Below are 21,817 nucleotides of genomic sequence, written 5' to 3'. Positions count from 1 at the left end.
GTGTGTCTGTGAACAGTGAGGGTAATAAGGCAGCATAAGCCTGTGCTGAGTCCTAGTTTTCAAGAGAAAAGTATTGTGGGGGCTGTCAAACGTGTGCTAGTTAGGATGTACTGTTCTGCACTTCAGGGAGTTTGGATTTCATTTCTACAAAGACCTCATCAAACCAAATAAACTCTATCAATTCTAGCCAATTAGTTTTGAATCTGGTTGAAGCAAGATTGCTTCCAGGTGGCTTCACACCTCACCTCTGATCAATGCACGGCCATATCACCCTATATTTGACATCTGCAATGGCTCCCCCTTCGGACACCCATCAGGTGTACATTATGTTGTATCCAGGCCATGACACCAGACTATCTAGCTGAAGAATGTTCTCTCTCTATCTCTCGCAGCTTCATTTCTAGTTTTATTGCCATTGCATTTTTACCTAACAATATCAACTGATGCAGGTTTTCTGATTGTACATGAGCGGATAATGTGAAACAGCAGTATTTAAACCTTACCACGTTGATACAGAATGATGTAGTTTTGTGGTGGTCCCCAGAATGCTCACAACTGTCTGATGTTGTCCAAGCATTGGCAGGGGAGGAAGAAATCATGCTCTACGTATGCTTCTCTTTCCACTATGATATATCAGTTGGTTCTTCTTTTAGGTATCGGCACACTGGCTGAATAAGTTGCCGCCAAGCTGAATAAACTTACCACTAAAGAATATTTGTGTTGAAGGGACAATAATTCAAACCCCAACAAAGCCTTCTATCTTTCAAAACTAAATTGCGAAGTAATGAACTTCAAAGCATAGTTTGATTGCAAGGTGTGCTATCTACTTAGGGCCTGATTACGAGTTTGGTGGTGCAGGAGCGGACCACCACGCCAGCGTTCAGCTCCCACACCGCCAAACCCGTGGTCACACCGCCTGCCACATTACGAGTTTCCTCATGTCTGGTGGGTTGTTTTTGGCAGTCCCACAGCAGTGCCTCTGATAATGGGCACAGCATTGGGAACAGCAAAAAACGATCCTGCACAGCATGGACTGCAAAGTCAATGCTATGCAGGGACTGGGCTGCATGCACAGAGGGGGGCACATATTGTTCCCCCCTGCATGCATTCCCATACACTTGGGCGACAGGGGGCTCATTAGTGCCTCCTTTGTTGCAGGACCGCCAGCTTTTTCATAGTGGAAAGCCCTCCATGACACTGCTCCATTACACACACTGGTGGTCCTAAAACTCATAATAAGCATGGCGGTGCCGCAGTGGCACCACCAGCATGTTATTGGGGCTCTGACTGCCGCACCACTACTAGGGAACGGCAGTTACCTGTCTGCATCTGCGATGCAATGGTGATCTGACCGCCCAACTTATAGTGCTGCGGTGGTGGGATCGCCCCCGCGAGTGTGGTGGTCCTCGGACCGCCAGATACGTAATTAGACCCTTAGTGTAACAGTGATTAAAGATTGTTGATTTTTGGGGTGTTTGCATTTTGAAGTGAAACAGTACATTTCTCATATATTTTTTTAACAAACAATTACAATCTCAAAGATAGCAGTGTATAAATGTGGTTTCTGATAGAGATTTCCATTTCTTCTATAAATAGGCAGGAAGGGAAAAACGCGGACTAACTGAGGCATAAAGATCCACCACTTTGTTCACTTTTTTTCGTGCCGCAAGTTTTAAGATTAATCCCACTGCCCTTTACCGGCCACAGTAGTCAAGGCTAGAATATGAGGAAAAAATTAAAGCACATCCTCATATTTAGCTAATTATAATTAAGACTTCTGGTTTTCCGTTTTTACTTATTTTTACAGATAAATACAGACAGAAAACAATGTGTTTCCTGTCTGCATTTATTTTTAAAGATGAAAAATACTGAAAATGGTGCTTCTTGTGAGAAACTCTCCATGCTGTCTTTCATGAATTCTAGGCAACAGCTGAGCAGGCAGCAGCATGGAGGGTTAAAATACAAGATGAGATGTCCTTAAATACAGGCATATGTTAACTTCTATTTGTAGTATAATGCTAATGTGTACCTGTGATTTGTAGTCTTTTGTTATACATGGCTGCTTAGTTTGCTAAAACGTGACAGGCATCCATGTTTGAATGCACGACGAAGAGTTATATAAACCCAGAAATATACAATTCTACAGCTACATTTATTCTTGAAACACAAAATAAATATGGAAAAATACCAATAACATGGCCAAAAATAAATATGGATAAATACAGACGGAAATGTCAACAACAACAAAAATACCATAAAACCGGGAGCCCTAATTATAATGCAGTTTCCTAAAGCATAAAAGAGGCTGCATGTATGTAACTGAGCCACTTTGCAGCACAAACTTAATGTAACTGGAGATGGTCAAGGCAATGGAGCAAATAACACAACAAAACAGTCACATTGCTTCTCTTTCCCATCACGCTGAAACTATGTCCCGGTCACTAAAGACTGACGTCACTCTCCTGACCTTCAGGAATAAACCAGAAACATTTGCTTACTCCCTTCATCTTCCATGTTCTGTCAAACAGGCTCTGTCCTATCATTTGTTTGTACCAGTGGCGTGGCTAGGACTTAGGCCGCCCGTGGCAGCCCCTGCATTTGAAGATGGGCTGCCGATTTTTGAGGCTGTGACGCCCGCAGGTAGCCCCCTCTTAGCTATGTCTTTGCTTCTGTCTATAATGGATTTCTAGTAGTCTTATCTAAAAATCAATCTGTGATTTACTCACCATGAAACCTCAGCAAGTGATCCCTGACCTTAGTAAAGTAGTATTTCACTGCTGCTCTCTGAAGCTACTGAAGCGCTTTATAAAATATACGTCAAATATTTAAAAATATAACATTTAAAGATCATGGGGCAGATTTATAAGCCCCTTGCGCCACTTTTGCGTCACTTTTAACATGGGAAAAGTGACGCAAAAGTGGCGCAAGGGGCTTATAAATCTGCCCCCATGTTTTAAACTTTGCAAAACTAAACAAAAACAACATCCTCGTGCATCTCGACGTTTTAGTGGGAGAATGCCATGCCAAATATGGTAGTCACAGATGTGTGACGAGAATCTGAAAAAAACCTGAATTCTCAAACTTTTGTGCCTCAGATACCTGCTTGACTTTTTGAGCCTGAATGTCAATGATCAAAACTCGATTCTGTCTGGGCTGAGCCACGTAGATATACTTGTCTCTGACATTGACAGCCGAAGCCCAGAGGCAGGATGGGGCAGATTCTGGGTCGTCGCTGGGGCAGATTGGCTCCTGGAAGAGAAAGGAGGGGAAAGTTAATGTTTCATTGTGGTCCATTATTCCTGTGATGAAAATCAAGAACATTGTAGTCCGAAAGAATGAACAATTTTAGTCTTTTCGGGGGCAATAATGCTCATTCTCATGAACGTCTTCATTATTACATTTACTTTGTCTATTTATTTTGTGACTATACCTGAAGAAAATGCTAGTATTTAACATGGAATATAACTAGATATAATACTGTCCCTAACCAGAGAACGTCAAATAAAGAACAAGCATTGGCATAGCCAATAGGTATCGCCTTTGGGACCTTATAAGTGATTAGTCATGCAGCACATTATCCTGGGTGCTGTGCCGCCAAGGATTGAAGCATTTTCAGGCTTCTCTGCACCATTTTTGCATCTTGTGCATTAGTTCATTGGTGATTTTTTGCAATCATACTTTGCTGTCGGGCAAAATGGAGAAACGAATGGAATAAACATAGGACACCGCTGTTTATAAAACAACTCTGTTGTGTAATAAGATTTTAGCACTGACAAATTCTGATCCTGGCGTAAATTGTGAAAAAGGGAATGAAACAGATTTGCCAACATGTATGCTGCTTGTCTAATAAGGAACGGAACAAACATTATAGAGATTATGAGGTTAAATTAAAAAGGTCAGCAACAGAATCCGTGTACAGCCTAGTGGTCCAGTGTCACATGTGTCACACCTTCAGCCTGTCATGTCATTTTAATCATCAGCAGTTTGCAGGCCAGGATTCGCATGCCTAAACTGGGATTTGCAAGTCCCAGAATGCAATCTGCAGTTCAGCCAGAAATGAAAGATGGAATCACAATGGAACTACGCAGCCACACCGTGTAGGTATGCAAAAGGACACGCATAGCAATCAGCAGTGTTAATACAGCACAAACCAAAGCAGTGGTGCACATCTGGCCTTGACTGAGCAAGAGAGGATTATGTCTGGGGAGTGTCTGAAACATTACTGAGAAATCATAATCGCGGAGGCACAAAATATATGACTGGATTGAATTAAAAATGGTTTTTGCAGCTAAAACATTCCGATCACAGCAACATCTGTTGCAGGTACCACCAGTCCTGCTTTATGAGAATGATAACCTGTTGACAAACACATCTCTTGTGACCGGTTTCTGTTTGTGTGCTGCGCAGCAATTGTCAGTGTGTACATAGTCATCCTGCCACAGGCAAGGCATGATTAAACAACACTAGAACACATTGCCAACCTGGGAAAAATACATATATAAGTAGGCTCATCCAAACATATTGTACATTAATCCACTGAGCTATTCCACCGGTCTCCAATGAATAGGTCCAAGAATGGAAATGTACATCATAAAATATCTGCACTTGCATAAAGAAGAAGAGAGATCACCCGGATCAGTCGTCTCTGACTCTTTAAACACCCCCCACCTTTATGCCCACCATCTCACCCGTCCTTCCACCCCATCAGTATGAAAAAAAATACATATTTCCAAATCACAATATTTTATTTACATTGTAGTCACAACACCATAGACATCTACGGCATAGGAAAACACAAATTAAATTTGTTCATTAAAGTCAAGATGTACATTTATTTAAGGATATTATTAATAAATCACTTTACAATCCCGTTCCATTCCGGAAAGACAGCGGGCTGGGCAGATCTTCCGGTGGCCTGCACGCCGCCTTTAACATAAAGGATCTAACATATGCGAGAGTTGCATCCATTAACAGGTTTTTCAGTAATCATTCGCTGCTGGTCAAGCTAGAGTAAAACTAATAGCAATGAACCATAACCACGTCTGATGAAAGAAACCTAATTTTGCAAACGCCCAGGGCTAAAACAGCGGGAAGCGCACTAGGGGGTGGGGGGACTAATACAACAAGTGGCAATGCGGTGGTAACCTGAGCCACTTTTAAAGTTAGAGTGGCAAAGCCCTCGATGTGAAAAAGCGGCCACCATTGTCCTGTGTGGGCACACTGCAAATGCAAGAAGCAGCCGCCATTATCCCCATTAGTTAATGAACACAATAGTGCTAACCCACTTAAAACGGAGATCATGTAACACGCCAAGTAAAAGGGCCATTCTCCATGGGAGGGTGCAATTGTAGACAAGGCGGTACTAAGGGGGGACTAATACGCCTATTTACAAATCAGAATCCAGCATTTAGGAAGGTCAATGACACAAGCCAATGACAAATATGACCAAAGAGTGGGCGGGTCTTCCAGTGCCTACTCCATTACAGCATGCCTCACACAGCGAGCAGTGCATGCACGCTGCCGCTAGGCTTGACTTAAAAAAAAGTAAATCATACCACGTCACTAACCCACGTCAGCATGGATGGGAACTGATGTAATGTAGTTGACATAGAAGGAAGAAAACTTCTTTTATACCCGAATTTGAAAAATTTGTGAAAACAAAAATACTTCTAAAGGTAATACTTGATTTATTTCACTTTGATACAGCTTCCATCCGGTGCGCTGCACTTTAATCTTGACCTGGCTGTGTCTGGCTACCGTGCTCTATGAAGCTGAATCGCAGGGATAAATTAATTCTTAAAGTTATGCTGCTAACATGTTTACCTGTCCCCATGAAATATACAATTCAGCAGGTAATATAGCCTGGGATTTCATTTGAATGTTTAGTTCTGATTTGTTTGGTTAATGTTTTGACTTAAAATTTGAAATTGTAGTTTATGTTACCCCTACATAAAAGCGGAACGCTGCACTGTATGGCGAATATTATTATTTTACAAACGTCTACAGCAGTTTTACTATTCTAATAACATTTCACCCTCGCAATCAACAGAGAGGAAGTATTCCCAATTATCATGCACCCCCTCGACATGCCATTTCATTTCATCAGTGAATGTTGATCCCAAAACCAAGGTTCACCCGCACACGTTGGCATACGCCTTTACCAGGAAGAGCTGCCACATTGCACTTTTAATGATTCCAAGAAATGTTGTGATTTAATCTTAGTGTTTCTTTCTTAGTGACCGAAAACAGACTTTTTTATTTCTATTTGACCTCTCTTGTAGTGTCGAGATCATTTTTATGCCTGTTTATTGTTTAATGTTATGCCTTTAATGCCCTTGCAGGCTGTAAGGGCAGTGTTCCATTCCAGAAGAGCCTGGTTAGAAGGCCAGAAAGAAAGGAGTGGACAAACAGGATGGTCAGGACTTGTTTTCTGACCATTAGCTGTTCGGATAAATAAAGACATAATATAGAGCAGGTGACATAGAAAGTGTCGGAGCATGTGTTACACCTCTCTACCACAGTGCCAGAAGATATTAGTCACTCACTCTCCAATCAGGTACATAATACCCTGCCTCTGTCCATGATGTTGAGGCATAAAAATAACTCATGTTTCCTGGTGACAGATTCATTTTCTCTACATTGCAGCAAGGGCAGTTGTTTTGCCTCTGGAAATCGATGACGCACTCCCAGCGCTTGTCTCTCATTCCCCTTTGTTAGACTTACATCAGCTTCTGAACCCCTGCTCTGCAGTTTCATTGGTATTATAAATGAAGTTCAGGTGCTGCAGTCAGTGACCAATAAACTGCGCAGGCGCAGTCGTGAACTAGCCTCGCCCACTCAAAGACATCGCCGCCGGTCGCCCGCCACGTCACGTCCACAGCACTTAGCTTGGAATCGGCGGTTGGTGGAGCTCAGTTTTTGGTATGGTAAATCTTTACCAGGTTAGTGTTCCTAGAATCACAAGTGCTCAGTGGCTTGAGTTCTTCAGATTAGGTGTCTTTAGGATTTTTACCAGAACTGCTTGTTTTTTGTTTTATTCCGGATATGTGTCTCTGTTTCATTACATAAAATATAATCGTCATTTGCAAGACCTACCTAAACAGTACAATTGTCGTAGTTGTTATCAACATTTTGAAAAGTGCAGCATTTTTCATTGACAGGCAGTCATATGAGATGAATTGGTTTGAAAGTAACAGGTCTCCCTTGTATCTTTTCCTAAATGTTTGTTGTGAGCAATGTAAGATTCTATGAGCCAAGCACAAGTCCAACTCAACAGGCACGCGGCTCCACCAGAGCTTTCTTCAAGCTTGACAAAACAGCTGTGTTTCAGTAATGTAACTGTATAACTGTGAACGGGGGGGGGGGGGGGGGGGGTATTTTGGTTGTTGTAGAAAAAAGTATTTCTTTTACAGTGGATATTTATTCCTACATAATGATATTTCTGAGTGGAGAATGATTACAGGAAATAATCACTGTCTTCTTGGTGGTTAGGAAAATGGGCCACTTAATCTAGCACGTCACTGCAACATTACTAGTGGGTAAGACAGACTTGCTTATGTTCACATGCTTGGGAAAACTTGAAAAATTCTGCCCACCCAGTAAATGTTAGAGTTTTCTTATTTTACATGATTATGGGCCCGATTAGGATGGCGGTCGGAGGTAAGTCCGACCTCCATCCTGGTGGTAAACGGGAGTGCCCGACAAGCTGATGGTGGTCCCGCACCCTGAATCATGATGCAACAGCCTTCAAGGCGTTCGCAAACTGTATATTTTGTATTGCGATGGATGCTGCAGGCTTCACCACACGCCACAGTATAAAATATGTACCCGGTGCATATCCTTGCACTACATAGCAAGCGCCATGCGGTGCCTGCCACATGGTGCAGGGATATGCTGAGGGGCATCATAGGTGCCCCCCAGCAGTCATGTCTGAGGGCCAGAGAGGAAACGGGGCCTGCTACAGGCCCCCAATGTCCCTTTCCACCTGCCTGAAACAGCCGGCAGGAAGGGACATTGTAATCCCCACAGTGGTGCCTGGCATGCACCGCCACTGCTGTAGGGATACAAGTCCCTCCAACGGACCGAAAGGCTCCTTGAGCTCGTTAGATCCGTGGCAATTGGTCTCTCTGACCGACAAACATCCGCCCGCCATCCTAATGTGGTGGCAGGTAATCAGTATTACAATGGAGGTGAAACCACCACAAACGGGCTGTCGGTGGCGGTCCTACCGTCATTGCATTCAGGCCCTAAGTTAGGCGTTATTGAAAATGAATGTCCCTCCTTCCCATCCTGGGACAGCTTGCAGCAAGAAATGGTGAATGAGTAGGCTACAACCTTTTCACAAAAATCGGAACAGGGAGGAGAGCTTCTGTGAAAGCGCAAGAAGGCAGCGTAGCTGTGTTGGGCCAGGCAAGTAGGTGACAAGCAGTTAGGCCTTTTGACTTGGCAGGAAAACTTTGTATTCAGAGTCGGGGGGGCTGGACCAGTCAATAAACCTTTTGCAGGAGGACAGTGTGCTGAGTGAAGGGGATGAGATGCATTGCTACTGAATGCTGGTAGTTCCCTTGTTGCCTTAAGCAGCTTCTGCAGCAGTGGGAACAGTTCTCTCCTGCCAAAATGGGCTGGGGATCATGCCATTCACTGTTTTTAACTGCCAGAAGCTACATACTCACTTTGAACAGCTACCTGTAGACTATAACAACACAGCAGAGTTATGAGCTGTCCGTCTTTGCAAATTTACACACCCCTACTTATTTCTGGCCTGTGACCAAGGAAAGGGCATGGGTGAAAATCACTAAGGTGGGCAGAGAAATCTGTTGTACCTGCTTTGTGGTTGAGGGGGATCTTCGTATCTGTTTCATTGATTCGTTGGAATGCTAATCTGGAAAACCCCGAAATATTAGACCAACAAAATACCCCACATTTTTTTATTTTAAAATCACTTTTATTAGTTTTTTTTACAACACTTTTCAGTACACTGTGCACAGCACCACAGGCGGCGCATTTGTCGCCAGTGAGGAACAATAAAACTTTAATCGTAAACTATAAGGCAATTGTAGGAAATTGGGTTACTGGTTGAGGGGCTTGAAAGCATTCTCAAGCAGCAACCAGAATCTTTGTCAGGATGATGTCACAAGCAACATCAAATTGATCTGTGCTCAAGCCTCTGATAACTTGTTACAAAGCAGTTATGCTTAACTTAGAGGCAATATGTAAAGTATTTATGCAGCACTTTTAACTGAAATAAAGTGAAAACATAACACAATAAAAATCCTGCACCAAGTTAAAAAAAATATAGTAAAATGTACTGAATAAAACAAGACCAAAAAGACCAAAATCCATTGAGTAGAATCGGAGACATGCAACTTGAAAGATTAAAATGAAAATTGCACCAAAAAGCACAAAGCGTCAACTGTGGCTATTTGGTCGCCCCAGACCATGACAGTCACAAGTTCAGACCAACAGCAATGGAGTGGGGGCCATCTACAGGGACCATCTTAGATCTGCTGTACACAGTACCTTAATCCTGGTTGCAAATAGATGCAGAGTGCCGTGTCGAGGATGCGTCATGCAGCAGAGGCGATGTGAGTTCTGGGCGAGGAGATACATCAAACAGGGGTGTTCTGTGGAGCTGCGAAGTGCAAGCAAATGTCCTTGTGTGGAGAACATCATGCAGTGGCAGTTCTGATGGCTGCATTGAGTGAGGCGATCTCTTTGCATGGAGATGCATCGGCTTTGATGGGCTTCGATGGGTAATGCGAAGACCTTGTGGTAGAGAAATCTGTGCTGCGGAGGAAATACATCAGTTCTGAGGGCATCAAAGGTGATGCGCCGGTTCTGCAGAAGATGCACACGGAGGAGTCGTGTCAGTTCTGCTCGATCCACAGATGACCTGGACATGGGTCCATGTCTGGGGTGGCATAACTTGGGAGGGTAGGACTCACAGATGGTAGAGTCTAGCTGCTGAGTTCAAAGTTATTGGAAGCCTGTTATGTCCCTAAGGCTTCTGATCAGTAACCCAGCTGACTAGTCCTTAGGGTCCTGGGTTAGGGATTCAGGTCCTGTCCTTTTTACCCAGGCAAGATGCCAGCAGAGCAGGGCAGGAGTCTTTGGGAGCAGACTGGCAGTCCTTTCAACAGCATAGCAGTTATTTCTCCTGGCAGAGTCCCCAGATACAGAAGTGTTCTGAAGAGTTGGGGTCTGAGGCCCAACATTTATACCTGGTGCCCACTTTGAAGTGGAGGAGGCTTCTAGAAGTTTCCAGCCCCAAGGTGTCAGGGATCCTCTTACTCCCTATCCCGGACCAAGCTTGTCTGGGGTCACAATAGACAAGTATCAAACCCTTTGTCGAATGGTCAGGCACAGCCTTTGTGATGTGCAAGTGTGGTAGGCGATAGCTACTGCCACTCGTTAACTCAGAGAGACCCTCCTTGCCAAAACTCATCTTCCCTTTGTCTCACTGTCTAGGATCAATACACAAAAACCAATAACTAGCTACACATAGTCATGCAACCCAGAATCAGGTTGGAGGAATCAAATGGTTAGGGCAAGGAAATGCCAATGTTTTAAAAGTTCTCAAAAATTCGGGCAACCAATATACCCTTGTGGGCTTGGGTATTGAAAATTATCAGGTAAATTTGCCAACAAGGGATTTTACTTCATTAACAATAATACATTTATAAATACTTGAGATGCTCTACTGTAGCATCATAAATTTATTTTCAAACACATATTTTAGCCTACCATAAAGAAAAACATCTGAATAATACCAGGTGTATTTCTTCCTTATTTCTTTATAGTCTGATGCATAAGATTTTAAGGGTACAGATATTTCTTCAAGTACATTGATGAAAGAAGTTTCACCTTCATATATGACATATTCTATAAGTCAACAATGTGCACACCCATTTCTCTGAAGCTTCAAGAAAACTGGCCTCTACGTTGTGCCTAGATTTCCTCCAATCACAGTTCTTGGACAGCAATTACACAGAAAATGGGCTTATGCGTCGGCGTTTCGGTCTTTCTTGTAATGAATATATAAGACCATATTCAGGACAAAACAATCTTTTGAAGATTAACGACCCTTTCATCACTGGTAGAAGATGCCATGCTAGGCCGTCGATAAATTTGGCAGTAAAATGAGCTCAAAAAGACTTCGTATTAAGTGAAGGACCACGAGCCGATGCGCACGGCAGTTATAAAGGTATTTATAGATCTACTCATCCATTCTTGATAAGATCCACAATTTTGATCACACTGATCTACCTATAAAACGGGTCATGAAGTTCCCTACAGTTGGCTGGATGTCAACAAGTTAGGGGGTTGTAGCATCATCTATATTAATAACTGTCTCAACGAACATCTCATCCCAATGGCTTGCTAAAAAATGCCCTTGATGGTGGTGCTGGAGGTAAGTTAGAATGAGACTTGTAGGTATAAGTAAATTATCCATGAAAAAATACTTTTCCAACCTTGCTAGTTCACAGGCAGTTATGGGCATGTGTTTCCAAATAGGAATTCCCCCAGGAGCATACACTGCCTGTCATCACAGGCCATTGTTTAAATGGAGAACAATATGAGGTGATAAATGAGATAATCTTCCTTTATTACCGTATGAGACTATTTGTATCAGGCTCCCAAAGAAGCTGATTCATAGGCTGCAAAGACTTCAAAACCAGAAAGCCAGGTTATGTTTGAACAGGTGGTCTGTGAACACATAAAACCAGCTTTAAAAATACTTCATAGCCTTCTTGTGGAAACCAGGAAAATGTTTGAAGCCCTCTGCACTGTCCACGTGGTCTAATGGGGTCAAAGTGCATGTTTCAGAAACGACCTGAAGACCAAACTGTTCCATATTGTCCACAACTGAAGTCACACATTGAGAGTAGTGGTAGAGGAATATCGCACAGGGGATTTCCTCTGCCTATCAGTGTACAAATCACACGTTTTGCTCACAGAGAGCCCTCTAAAGAACCACAGGGTGGATTAGAAGTAGGGCTCAAGTTGCACCTGAAGCAGATGTCTACCCTACTGATTTGCAACAGGTAACACATTACCAAAAACTGGTTTTAGAATGATCACAAAGTACCATTTTGTGAGCCCTGAAACAATGAGAGACACATAGAATTTCTGAGTTGTCCCTCATTCCAAGGTCTGCAACTCAGAATTGGGTGGAAATCGTGCACATGCTACATGCCAAATCTTGCCTTAATGGAAAGTAGAAGGAAGCACAAAATTATATTCTGGCTACGATATACTCTGAATCAATGCAGCAACAACCACCATTTCACTCCGTCCCCAGTGGCATAGCACAAAATGAAAGGGCCCCTCTGTAGAATGTGAAGAGACACCCCTTAGTCTCCCATATCTCACAGATATTCATTGGCCTTCAGCTGAATGGGGCCCAATGACAGGTTTGGGGGACCCTTAGGAGCTGGGGTCCCTAGTGCCACTGGGACGGCAGGGGCCTGCACCATGCCCCTGTCCGATCCCTTCTGCCCCCTCCATTCTTACCACCTTCCTCAAATCCCATCCAACCTAACTCCCCTCTAGCGCCGGCCACCACACCTGAAGCATGACAGTAAATTGAGAAATACCTATTACACTATTTCTTTTTGACTTGGAAAAATCACTTCTGGATTTTGGATTCCAGCTTTCAAAATAAGATGTATATATATATGTATTATCCGACAATTCCTTAAAGTTTGCTGTGTTGTAATGATTTTAGTAAAGAATTATGCAAACATCTAGTATATGTTAGGCTTGTGTTTTTGCAGCAGCTGGAAAAAAAGTAGCCATATGATAGCATCTTGTTCCTAGAATATTTTAGTTGAAATGAGCTATTTTTCCTACTATTACCTTATCAGATGCTACTTACAATGATCCCATAGGACTCCAAATACCCCGTTCCTTACCCTCACCACCCCAGGTACCATTTCAGAGGTGCCCGTACTTACCATTGACTGGGGGAACAACTTGCCCCATTAACCACTTAGCTCAAACTGAACGGTTAGCTCTCATTCCTTCTCCTCAAGTGGAGGTTCGCCTACAGCTTCACCTCCGTGCACCAGTGTTGAGAAAGGCACCTGCAAATGCTCAGAGTTTTGAAGGAGGCCTTTAAATCATGAGGAATAAGCATGTGATAGTTTGGGTATGTAAGCAGCTGAGAAAAAATGATTTGTATTCCGGAGTGGCAAGCTTGTGGTCGTTGAGGAGTGCTGAAAAACAACTACCAGTGCTTATCCAGTCTTCTTGGGGGAGAGGATTACCTGTGTGGGTGTAAAGGTCTTGTGAATTATGGGTAATGGATCGTTTCCGAGCCAGGTTTCAGTAATGAAGGCAGGTCGACCCAGTTCCGGTGATTCTTATTCATCGATCGTGTATATAGAAGACAGCTCTGCTAGGGAATTCGGGGGTTATTGGAGGGGGGGGGCTGAGGGTGTGGTAGGGTGCTTAGTAGGCCAGGAGGCTGAAGGGGAAGAAGAAAAGAAGGTGGTGTGTGGTCAGGCCCTTCTTCTGACCCATTGGTAGTAGTAGTGATGTGTATTCCTAGTATAATGACACTTGGCTGTGCACAACGTAACATGATTAGGAAGTGGACCCAGTAGTCAAGTGTGCAATGAACCAAAGAAAAGAAAGGCCTCTCCGTATTTCAGGTGCTTAAGATCAGGACACAGCAGACCAAGGGGAGCACACAGAGCAGCCCCTTGGAGGTTCAGAACTAGGGCCGGGAAACAGAAACAAACCAATCAAGAATCACAAACAAGCATTTGCAATGCAATAGGTCTTGCATTTATAAGAGTTTGAGCTATTGGCATTGTAAAATTACAATGCCTTTTATTTATGTTTTGGTTTTAAAACAAATAAAAGGCATTGTCATTTACAATGTCAGTAGCATAAACTCGCATAAAAGCAGTGTGTGGAGTGCAGCAGTGTGCGGCGTGCAGCAGTGTGCGGCATGCAGCAGTGTGTGGCGTGCAGCAGTGTGCGGCGTGCTGCAGTGTGCGGCATGCAGCAGTGTGTGGCGTGCAGCAGTGTGCGGCGTGCAGCAGTGTGCGGCGTGCAGCAGTGATTCGTGTAGCAGTGTGAGGCATGCAGCACTGTGACGTGCAGCAGCGTGCAGCAGTGTGCGGCGTGCAGCAGTGTGCAGCGTGCAGCAGTGTTTCGTGTAGCAGTGTGAGGCATGCAGCCCTGTGGCGTGCAGCGGCGTGCAGCAGTGTGTGGCGTGCAGCAGTGTGCTGCGTGCAGCAGTGACGTGCAGCATGCAGCAGTGAGTAATGCAGCAGTGTGCAGCAGTGTGTGGCGTGCAGCAGTGTGCCAGTTGCATCAGTGTGTGCCGTGCAGCAGTGTGTGGCGTGCAGCAATGTTTCGTGTAGCAGTGTGTGGCGTGCAGCAGTGTGCGGCGTGCAGCAGTGTGCGGTGTGCAGCAGTGTGTGGCAGTGTGTGGCGTGCAGCAGTGTGAGGCGTGCAGCAGTATGTGGCATGCAGCGGCATGCAGCAGTGTGTGGCGTGCAGCAGTGTGAGGCGTGCAGCAGTGTGAGGCGTGCAGCAGTGTGAGGCGTGCAGCAGTGTGTGGCATGCAGCAGTGTGAGGCGTGCAGCAGAGACACGTGGAGGGTGAGGAGAGACACGTGGAGGGTGAGGAGAGACACGTGGAGGGTGAGGAGAGACACGTGTAGGGTGAGGAGAGACACATGTGGAGGGTCAGGAGAGACACGTGTGGAGGGTGAGGAGAGACATGTGTGGAGGGTGAGGAGAGACACATGTGGAGCGTGAGGAGGAGGAGACAGCTGTGGAGGGTGAGGAGGAGACACATGTGGAGGGTGAGGAGGAGACACGTGAGGAGACACGTGTGGAGGGTGAGGAGAGACACGTGTGAAGGGTGAGGAGAGACACGTGTGGAGGGTGAGGAGAGATGTGGAGGGTGAGGAGAGATGTGGAGGGTGAGGAGAGACACGTGTGGAGGGTGGAGACACATGTGGAGGGTGAGGAGAGACGTGTGGAGGGTGAGGGGAGACACGTGGAGGGTGAGGAGAGACACGTGGAGGGTGAGGAGAGACATGGAGGGTGAGGAGAGACACGTGGAGGGTGAGGAGAGACACGTGGAGGGTGAGGAGAGACACGTGGAGGGTGAGGAGAGACACGGAGGGTGAGGAGAGACCCGTGTGGAGGGTGAGATGGAGGGTGAGGAGAGAGACGTGTGGAGGGTGAGGAGAGTCGTGTGGAGGGTGAGGAGAGACGCGTGGAGGGTGAGGAGAGACACGTGGAGGGTGAGCAGAGACACATGTGGAGGGTGAGCAGAGACACGTGTGGAGGGTGAGTAGAGACACGTGTGGAGGGTGAGGAGAGACATGTGTGGAGGGTGAGGAGAGACACGTGTGGAGGGTGAGGAAAGACGTGTGGAGGGTGAGGAGAGACACGTGTGGAGGGTGAGGAGAGACGTGTGGAGGGTGAGGAGAGACGTGTGGAGGGTGAGGAGAGGCACGTGGAGGGTGAGGAGAGACACGTGTGGAGGGTGAGGAGAGACACGTGGAGGGTGAGGAGAGACGTGGAGGGTGAGGAGAGACACGTGGAGGGTGAGGAGGGTGAGGTGGAGGGTGAGGGGAGACACGTGGAGGGTGAGGTGGAGGGTGAGGAGAAACAGAGTTGTAGGGTGAGGAGAGACGGAGGTGGAGGGTGAGGGTGAGGAGAGAGGGAGGTGGAGGGTGAGGAGAGACCGAGGTGGAGGGTGAAGTGAGATGGAGGTGGAGGGTGAGGAGAGACGGAGGTGAAGGGTGAGGAGAGACCAAGGTGGAGGGTGAGGAGAGACCGAGGTGGAGGGTAAGGAGAGACCGAGGTGGAGGGTAAGGAGAGACCGAGGTGGAGGGTAAGGAGAGACCGAGTTGGAAGGGAATCAGAAGTGGAGGAGAGAGAGAGGTGGAGGGTGAGGAGAGACAGTGGTGGAGTGGGGGAGAGGGGAGGATATCACTTTTACTTCATCTCCTAGTGTAAGGTAACGCCCCCACCCCACAGGCCCTGCCGGGGCCGAGAGCAGATCACTGTTCGCATCAGCCGTCACCCGAGACCGCTCCGTACTTGTTGGTAAATAGAGGTTCACTATCTGTTGAAAATGGGATTCACTTGGGGGGCTGACTTACCTCCTCCACCCCCAGGGCCAACACTGAGAAAGCATCAGAGACCTGGTGCTGCCTATGCTGCAGTACTGCGAGAGAGAGGGATGGGGGGGCGGGCAGAGGAAGAGGAGTGGGGTTAGAGAAGGGACAGGTGGGGAGAGAAAGAGGAGAGAAGGGACAGAGACAGAAAATGAGCAAGAAAAGAATTAGAGAGAGTAAAGAGGAGAGTTGGGGAAAATGAAAACATTACGAGAGAACATGTAGCAAAGAGTGGAGAGAGAAGATGGGAGAGAGTAAGGACGCAGCCAAGAGATAGGGCAGAGACAAAAAGAATCGAAACAATACAAAAGTATTGTTGGAGTGCTTATTTTTTGTGCAAAGACTGTTTTTTGCTTACCTTGCCCTTGAAATGTTTTTGGTGCTTGTGGTACTGTGACGGCAGCTCTGGGCTTAAGTTATTTAAGTGTTTGAAGAGTTGCAGAGGGGTTTTTAGTCGCTTCTCTGATCGTTTCATAGTCATTCTTAGGAATAAGTTATCCCATATACTTATAGTGTATTTTATACGGTTACAGCTTTTATGCAAGAGTAATGTATCCTTGCGATAGTCACCTTTTGTCATTCACTCTGGGTATGGAGGCCTCTCAATAGGTGGATCTAAATTAGTAAAATTGCTGCCACAGTTTTCAGATTGCTGCAGCTTAATAGGTTTGCATGTGACAGCAGGTAATATCTTTTCATATATGTGGACGCCCCTCACCCCCAATGATATAAACAACCTACCTCTTCAAGCTTTAAGAAGGTGTTGCTAGGTAGCTGATGCTAGTTTTTTAGTTGTGGAATTTGTTTTAATGAAAAAATGAAATTAAGGTGCCATTTATGTAAAGTTTGTCGGCGCTTATTAGTGGTTTTTTTCAAAGTATGTGAAGTTAATGCATACTTTGTGAGGTCAACCTCACCCTGCACTGTTGCAGAGGATTGTTTGTTTCTCACCAGATGCAACCAATGAATGTTATTCATAGTGTTTCTGCTTTGAACAAGAAGTTGTTAAAATAGCGGGCTCAGTGAGCTGAACATCAATGGCGGAGATCTGTGTATAACCTGTAGTTCGTAAGTTTAAATGCTGACTGTCAACCCAAATGAAGTTGATAAAAGGACATCTTTGAGTTGGATAATTAAGGCTCATTTGATTTCAGTATGGACAGACAATTTGGTTTATGGCCGTATAATCCAAATGGCTCTATTTCTTTCCCAAAAGAATAATACATATTTTTTTTGTAGTCTGTTCCGCACGAATCAAATCCTAACAAGTGGTTACAGCTTGTTTAGTAGCTGTGTATTGAGCTTTGTAAATGATTTATGAATATTGATTATATCATAGGAGATACCTGTTAAAATCTTGCTTCAAATGTGCATTTTCAGACTTGTGAAATGTTATCTTTCAGCACAGAATACTACAGAAGGATGGCGAGAGGAACTGTCTGGGTCAGAGAGTGGACTCTTAAGTGGCTTGCAAATGTAACATAACCCAGCCCCCATATTAAAGTAACCTCACCTGCTTTAGTCAGATGCACCCAAATCTGATGTAGGCAATGAACAGTTCCGTGGTCACTCTTCCTTAATATTCTCACCGAAAGCATTAGCCCATTACATAAAGTTGTCTCCAAATCGTGAAGTAACTGCAGTGTAACATAGCGTTGTGCTTAACATCAGTGCCTGCAAAGTAGCTTAATCCTTATTTTATCCAAACATCAAAGCGGCGAAAGTGAAAGTAATGGAGCAGAGCATCAAAGGGCAGGGTGAGAAGGGAGGGGGGAATGCAAGGGTCAAAGCGGCTAAAGTGAAAGTAATTAAGCAGAGCATCAAAGGGCTGGGTGAGAAGGGAGGGGGGAATGCAAGGAGGAGCTGTGCACGTGCACGCCATCGTGCACTCAAGCCCTAGGCCAGCAAAACCATGTGGGTAGCACTTTTGAAAGCCCACTTACAAAATGTCACAAAGAGACAGCTTTCGCTGTCTCAGCGAGACCTAAAAACACAAAGAAAGGGTGTAGAGAAGAACAAAAAAATTAGAGAGCACAGGGAAAAAGAAATGTGGAAAAATGCAGTATAATCAAATTAAAGAAAGCGTCACACTAGCTTTCCTGGTTTATGTTAGGCAGTGCTACACACACCAATGTGGGGCAAAAGTTGGGGGGCTTATTTATGAGAAGTGATGCGTCGCTGCGTGAAAACAACGATGCGTCACTTCTCAGTGCACTCTCCTTGCGACATGATAGATGCGTCATATTTACTGTATGACACATCATGTCGCAAGGAATGACAGATACGCCAGTATTACTGACTTATCTATCGGAGCAAAAGTGGTGCATTGCTGGGGTGTGTCTTAAAACAGACGCAACTCCAGCAATGTGTCCGGCCTGAGTCACCCTTACGCCTGCTATAAGGCAGGCATAAGGTTTTGGTGCATTGGCGTCCTAGAAGTGGCGCAGTGAAATCTTGTAGATTTCACTGCGCCACTCCTATGACAATTTCTTATGGAGGAACGCCCACCCTGCATACATTATACCTGATGCAGGTATAATGTAGCGCAGGGGTTTACGAAATAACGCATCTGCCTAGGACCGTCACTTTGTAAATATGGTGCAACATGGCGCATATTGTACGCCGCTGCTGCCTCACAAAAAGTCCCTGGCTGTGGAGCTCAGAAGTGGCCTTAAGCAGTGCCCATCAATAGAGCTGAAACAGCTTTCTGAGTGGGAGGTGGTGGCTATTGGTGCCGGCTCACTTCAATCAAAGGAGCCTAGAAACGGTCATTGTTCTAAGTGAGGCTGAGCATCATTTTGACTACGGATATTTCACAATATTTTAATAGAAGAGAAGAATAACACATCCTATGCTCACCATCCAAGCTTAAGTACAATGCACCTCACTAAACTACACTCAGGCATTTACCACGGTTGTGCATTTCACAGGAGCATGAACATGGCTCACTTGTTTTTTCAGCAAGAGGCGAAAAAAGGTATGTGGAGAAACATTTATTTAAGTCTGGAGCTCACAAAGCTGGATGCTGGGAATACTAAGCTGTTTGAGATCTGTATGTTGTAACTGAAATAAGTGCAGTAAATTGAGGGAAAAAATCCCTCTCCATAAAAGCAGACACTGCGCTGGTAAATTTAAAGTACCCTGAAACTGTTTACATTGTGAGAGTCTTGCTGGTAGCAGAAAGCAGCAGCTAAGGAGCCGAACTCTCAGATGCAGAACCAGCACTAAGCAAACTGGACAAAGGTCTGGTGCTGCCTTAACATGGATGTTTAATGAATGCAGTCATGTTAAGCTGAGGCTACTGTGATGATTAGATTTAACCAAACTAAAGCACACTTCCATGTACATCAATTCATTGCTGTGACTTGCAACAAGGCTCAGTCCTCGGGAAAGAAAGCACTCAAGGAGGGATTTGCTTTGGATAAGTGTGCATGACACATAATGAAAACATTTTACGCTGTAGGGGGGGTATGGGGCGATTGCTGAATGTGTCTGCCACTTGCAGAAGTGAGCCCCTGGCCGCAGCGCAGGGCCCTTCATGAATATTTGATGCTGTTATGCTATGTGTGAATGGCCCGGGCAGGTGAAGTGGCTGGGGGTGCAAAAAGTAACTCTGCTGGAGAATTGTGTAGCTCACTCTGTCTCTCTGCAGCAGTCCTTACTACAGAGGAGAGGCCTGGCCCAGGACAGTGACAGCTGAAGCAGAGCAGGGCTGATGTGACAAATCCTGGTGGGCTCCCCCCAGACCCCTTGTCTCCCAATTGTACAGGTGGTGTCAGGCTTGAAAAGCACCACATAAACTCCCTGACAGACATGCTATATATAAAGAAGCAATTGGACTTTGGGGGCGGGGCTCATGCATGAAAGTGAGACTTGGAGAACGATGCGTTCCATGCCCCGTAAGCCCTGCATCAATCTTGTCTGCTCTCATATGATTAAAATGTCGACATAAGTTATGAGCACAAAGAAAGAAGGAGGAACCCTGGTATGTCAGTGCCACATCAGAAGAATAAAACAAACCATCTGCAGGTATGACTATGTTGTTAATAGTGTCTCCAATGCAAACTCTATGTATATAGAGTGTAGCTGCCGACACATAGTCCCACCACCAGCCATGTGAAACACGACCCAGTGCACATAAATCCCTTAAATGCCCACACATATATAACCCATAAAATCAAAAATAAATGCCCATGACCCAGGAAAAATCCTGTGCATGTGTCTGAAGTAAAAACAAAAAAAGACTTCATCTTTAACAGTGAATTGCACTAACACTCACGTTTGTTTAGCGCGACTGCTGCCTGACTCCAAGATGGCGGCAGTCTAACAAGGGCCGAGATAAGTTCGGTATTTGAGCTACTGGTGGCGTATGAGAGGAGGGAAAGGAGGGAGCAATATGAGGGACAGACCCAAACTGTAGAGAGCATTAAATAAGCACAAGGCAAGTGCAGTACAGGCCAAGCTATGTTCAGTATTTGAGATAATGGTGGTGAGTGACAAAAGCTTAAAAAATAAAGTTCACCAAAAAAGCGGTTGAAAACAGTACTTGGGTCTCAGGACACTGATAAGAGCATACAAAGGAGGAATAACAGGATATCATTTGCAACAGCCAAATGAAATGGTGGAAACGTAAGTGGCAAGCACAGGGACCAATGAAAATCAAGGGTGTGGGATGTAACCCCCTTTTAAGACTTATATTGAGTACAATGGATTTCACAAGTACAGCAGAAGTCTACAAACTGAGCTCCCGCTATTTACAGCACCCTGTTGTAACAGTAATCAGTGGGTGCACAATTTGCGCCTGAGGTTGCAATCAAAATGATACTTTGGCGAGCATGAGATGTGTGCTGTTGGACAGGCCACACGAAGGGCTTGCTCCCTCCCCGCATGACAGGGCCCAAGCCCCGGCCCGCCAGTCGTGACCCACGAGAATCACCCGCACCCCGTCTCCCGACGGAACTCCTGCCCTCGGACCTCCATGTATCACGGGCCCAAGCCACCACCGGCTCCCTCGGCCGGGTCAAGCCGCCATCTTGGGCCCTGCGCCACGAGGCCGCGTGGCCTCCACCCGACCCTAACCCTGGGCCTGGCCGGCCCCGACATCCCGGCACCACCATCCACCCAGGAGGTGAGCGGACCACTTGGCAGGTCAATGGGAGAACGAAGCGCCAAGGACTCTCCCCCGCCAGGTGACGATCGCCTCCAGCTCCCCCAGGCACCGGCTCCACCCCCCGCTGGGTGTCTGGACACCTTCATCCCAGACCCTCCGACCTCCAAGTGCGAGGGTCCGGACATCAAAGGGCGCCTGCCCTATAACTGGAGCAACTCCGGAGCAGGAAGGCAGTTGTATCCTGGAGTCGAGAGACACCGAGAGAACTCAGCCTTGACGGACTACTGGCGCTGCCGTAGCCCTATCTTGTGAACTATCGTCCTGCCTGCTGGCGCTGCCGCGGCCTTCTGCAACATCCATCCTCGTCGGGACCTGCTGGCGCTGCCGCGGCCCGTTGTAACGACCACCTTCACCGGGACCTGCTGGCGCTGCCGCGGACCGTACATCGACCATCTTCACTGGGACCTGCTGGCGCTGCCGCGGACCGTGTATCGACCATCTTCACCGGGACCTGCCGGCGCTGCCGCGGCCCGTACCAGCTAGACCACCGAGCTCGA

The 21,817-nt window shown here is 46.0% G+C and overlaps 1 protein-coding gene across 1 annotated transcript in view; it reads right to left on the bottom strand.

The window, feature by feature from the left end:
• Positions 1–21,817, bottom strand: part of FSTL4 (follistatin like 4) — a 2,149,215-nt gene that overhangs the window by 92,982 nt on the left and 2,034,416 nt on the right. The window contains exon 13 of the mRNA XM_085618028.1: positions 3,100–3,249. Within this exon, the coding sequence (XP_085474154.1) occupies positions 3,100–3,249 (150 nt within the window). The remainder of the gene's footprint in view (positions 1–3,099; positions 3,250–21,817) is intronic.

The sequence above is a fragment of the Triturus cristatus genome, chromosome 7, assembly GCF_964204655.1.
Source record: "Triturus cristatus chromosome 7, aTriCri1.1, whole genome shotgun sequence".
Lineage (NCBI taxonomy): Eukaryota > Metazoa > Chordata > Amphibia > Caudata > Salamandridae > Triturus > Triturus cristatus.
Note: the sequence above shows the minus strand (reverse complement) of the source record. Positions and strands in the feature narration are given on the sequence as shown.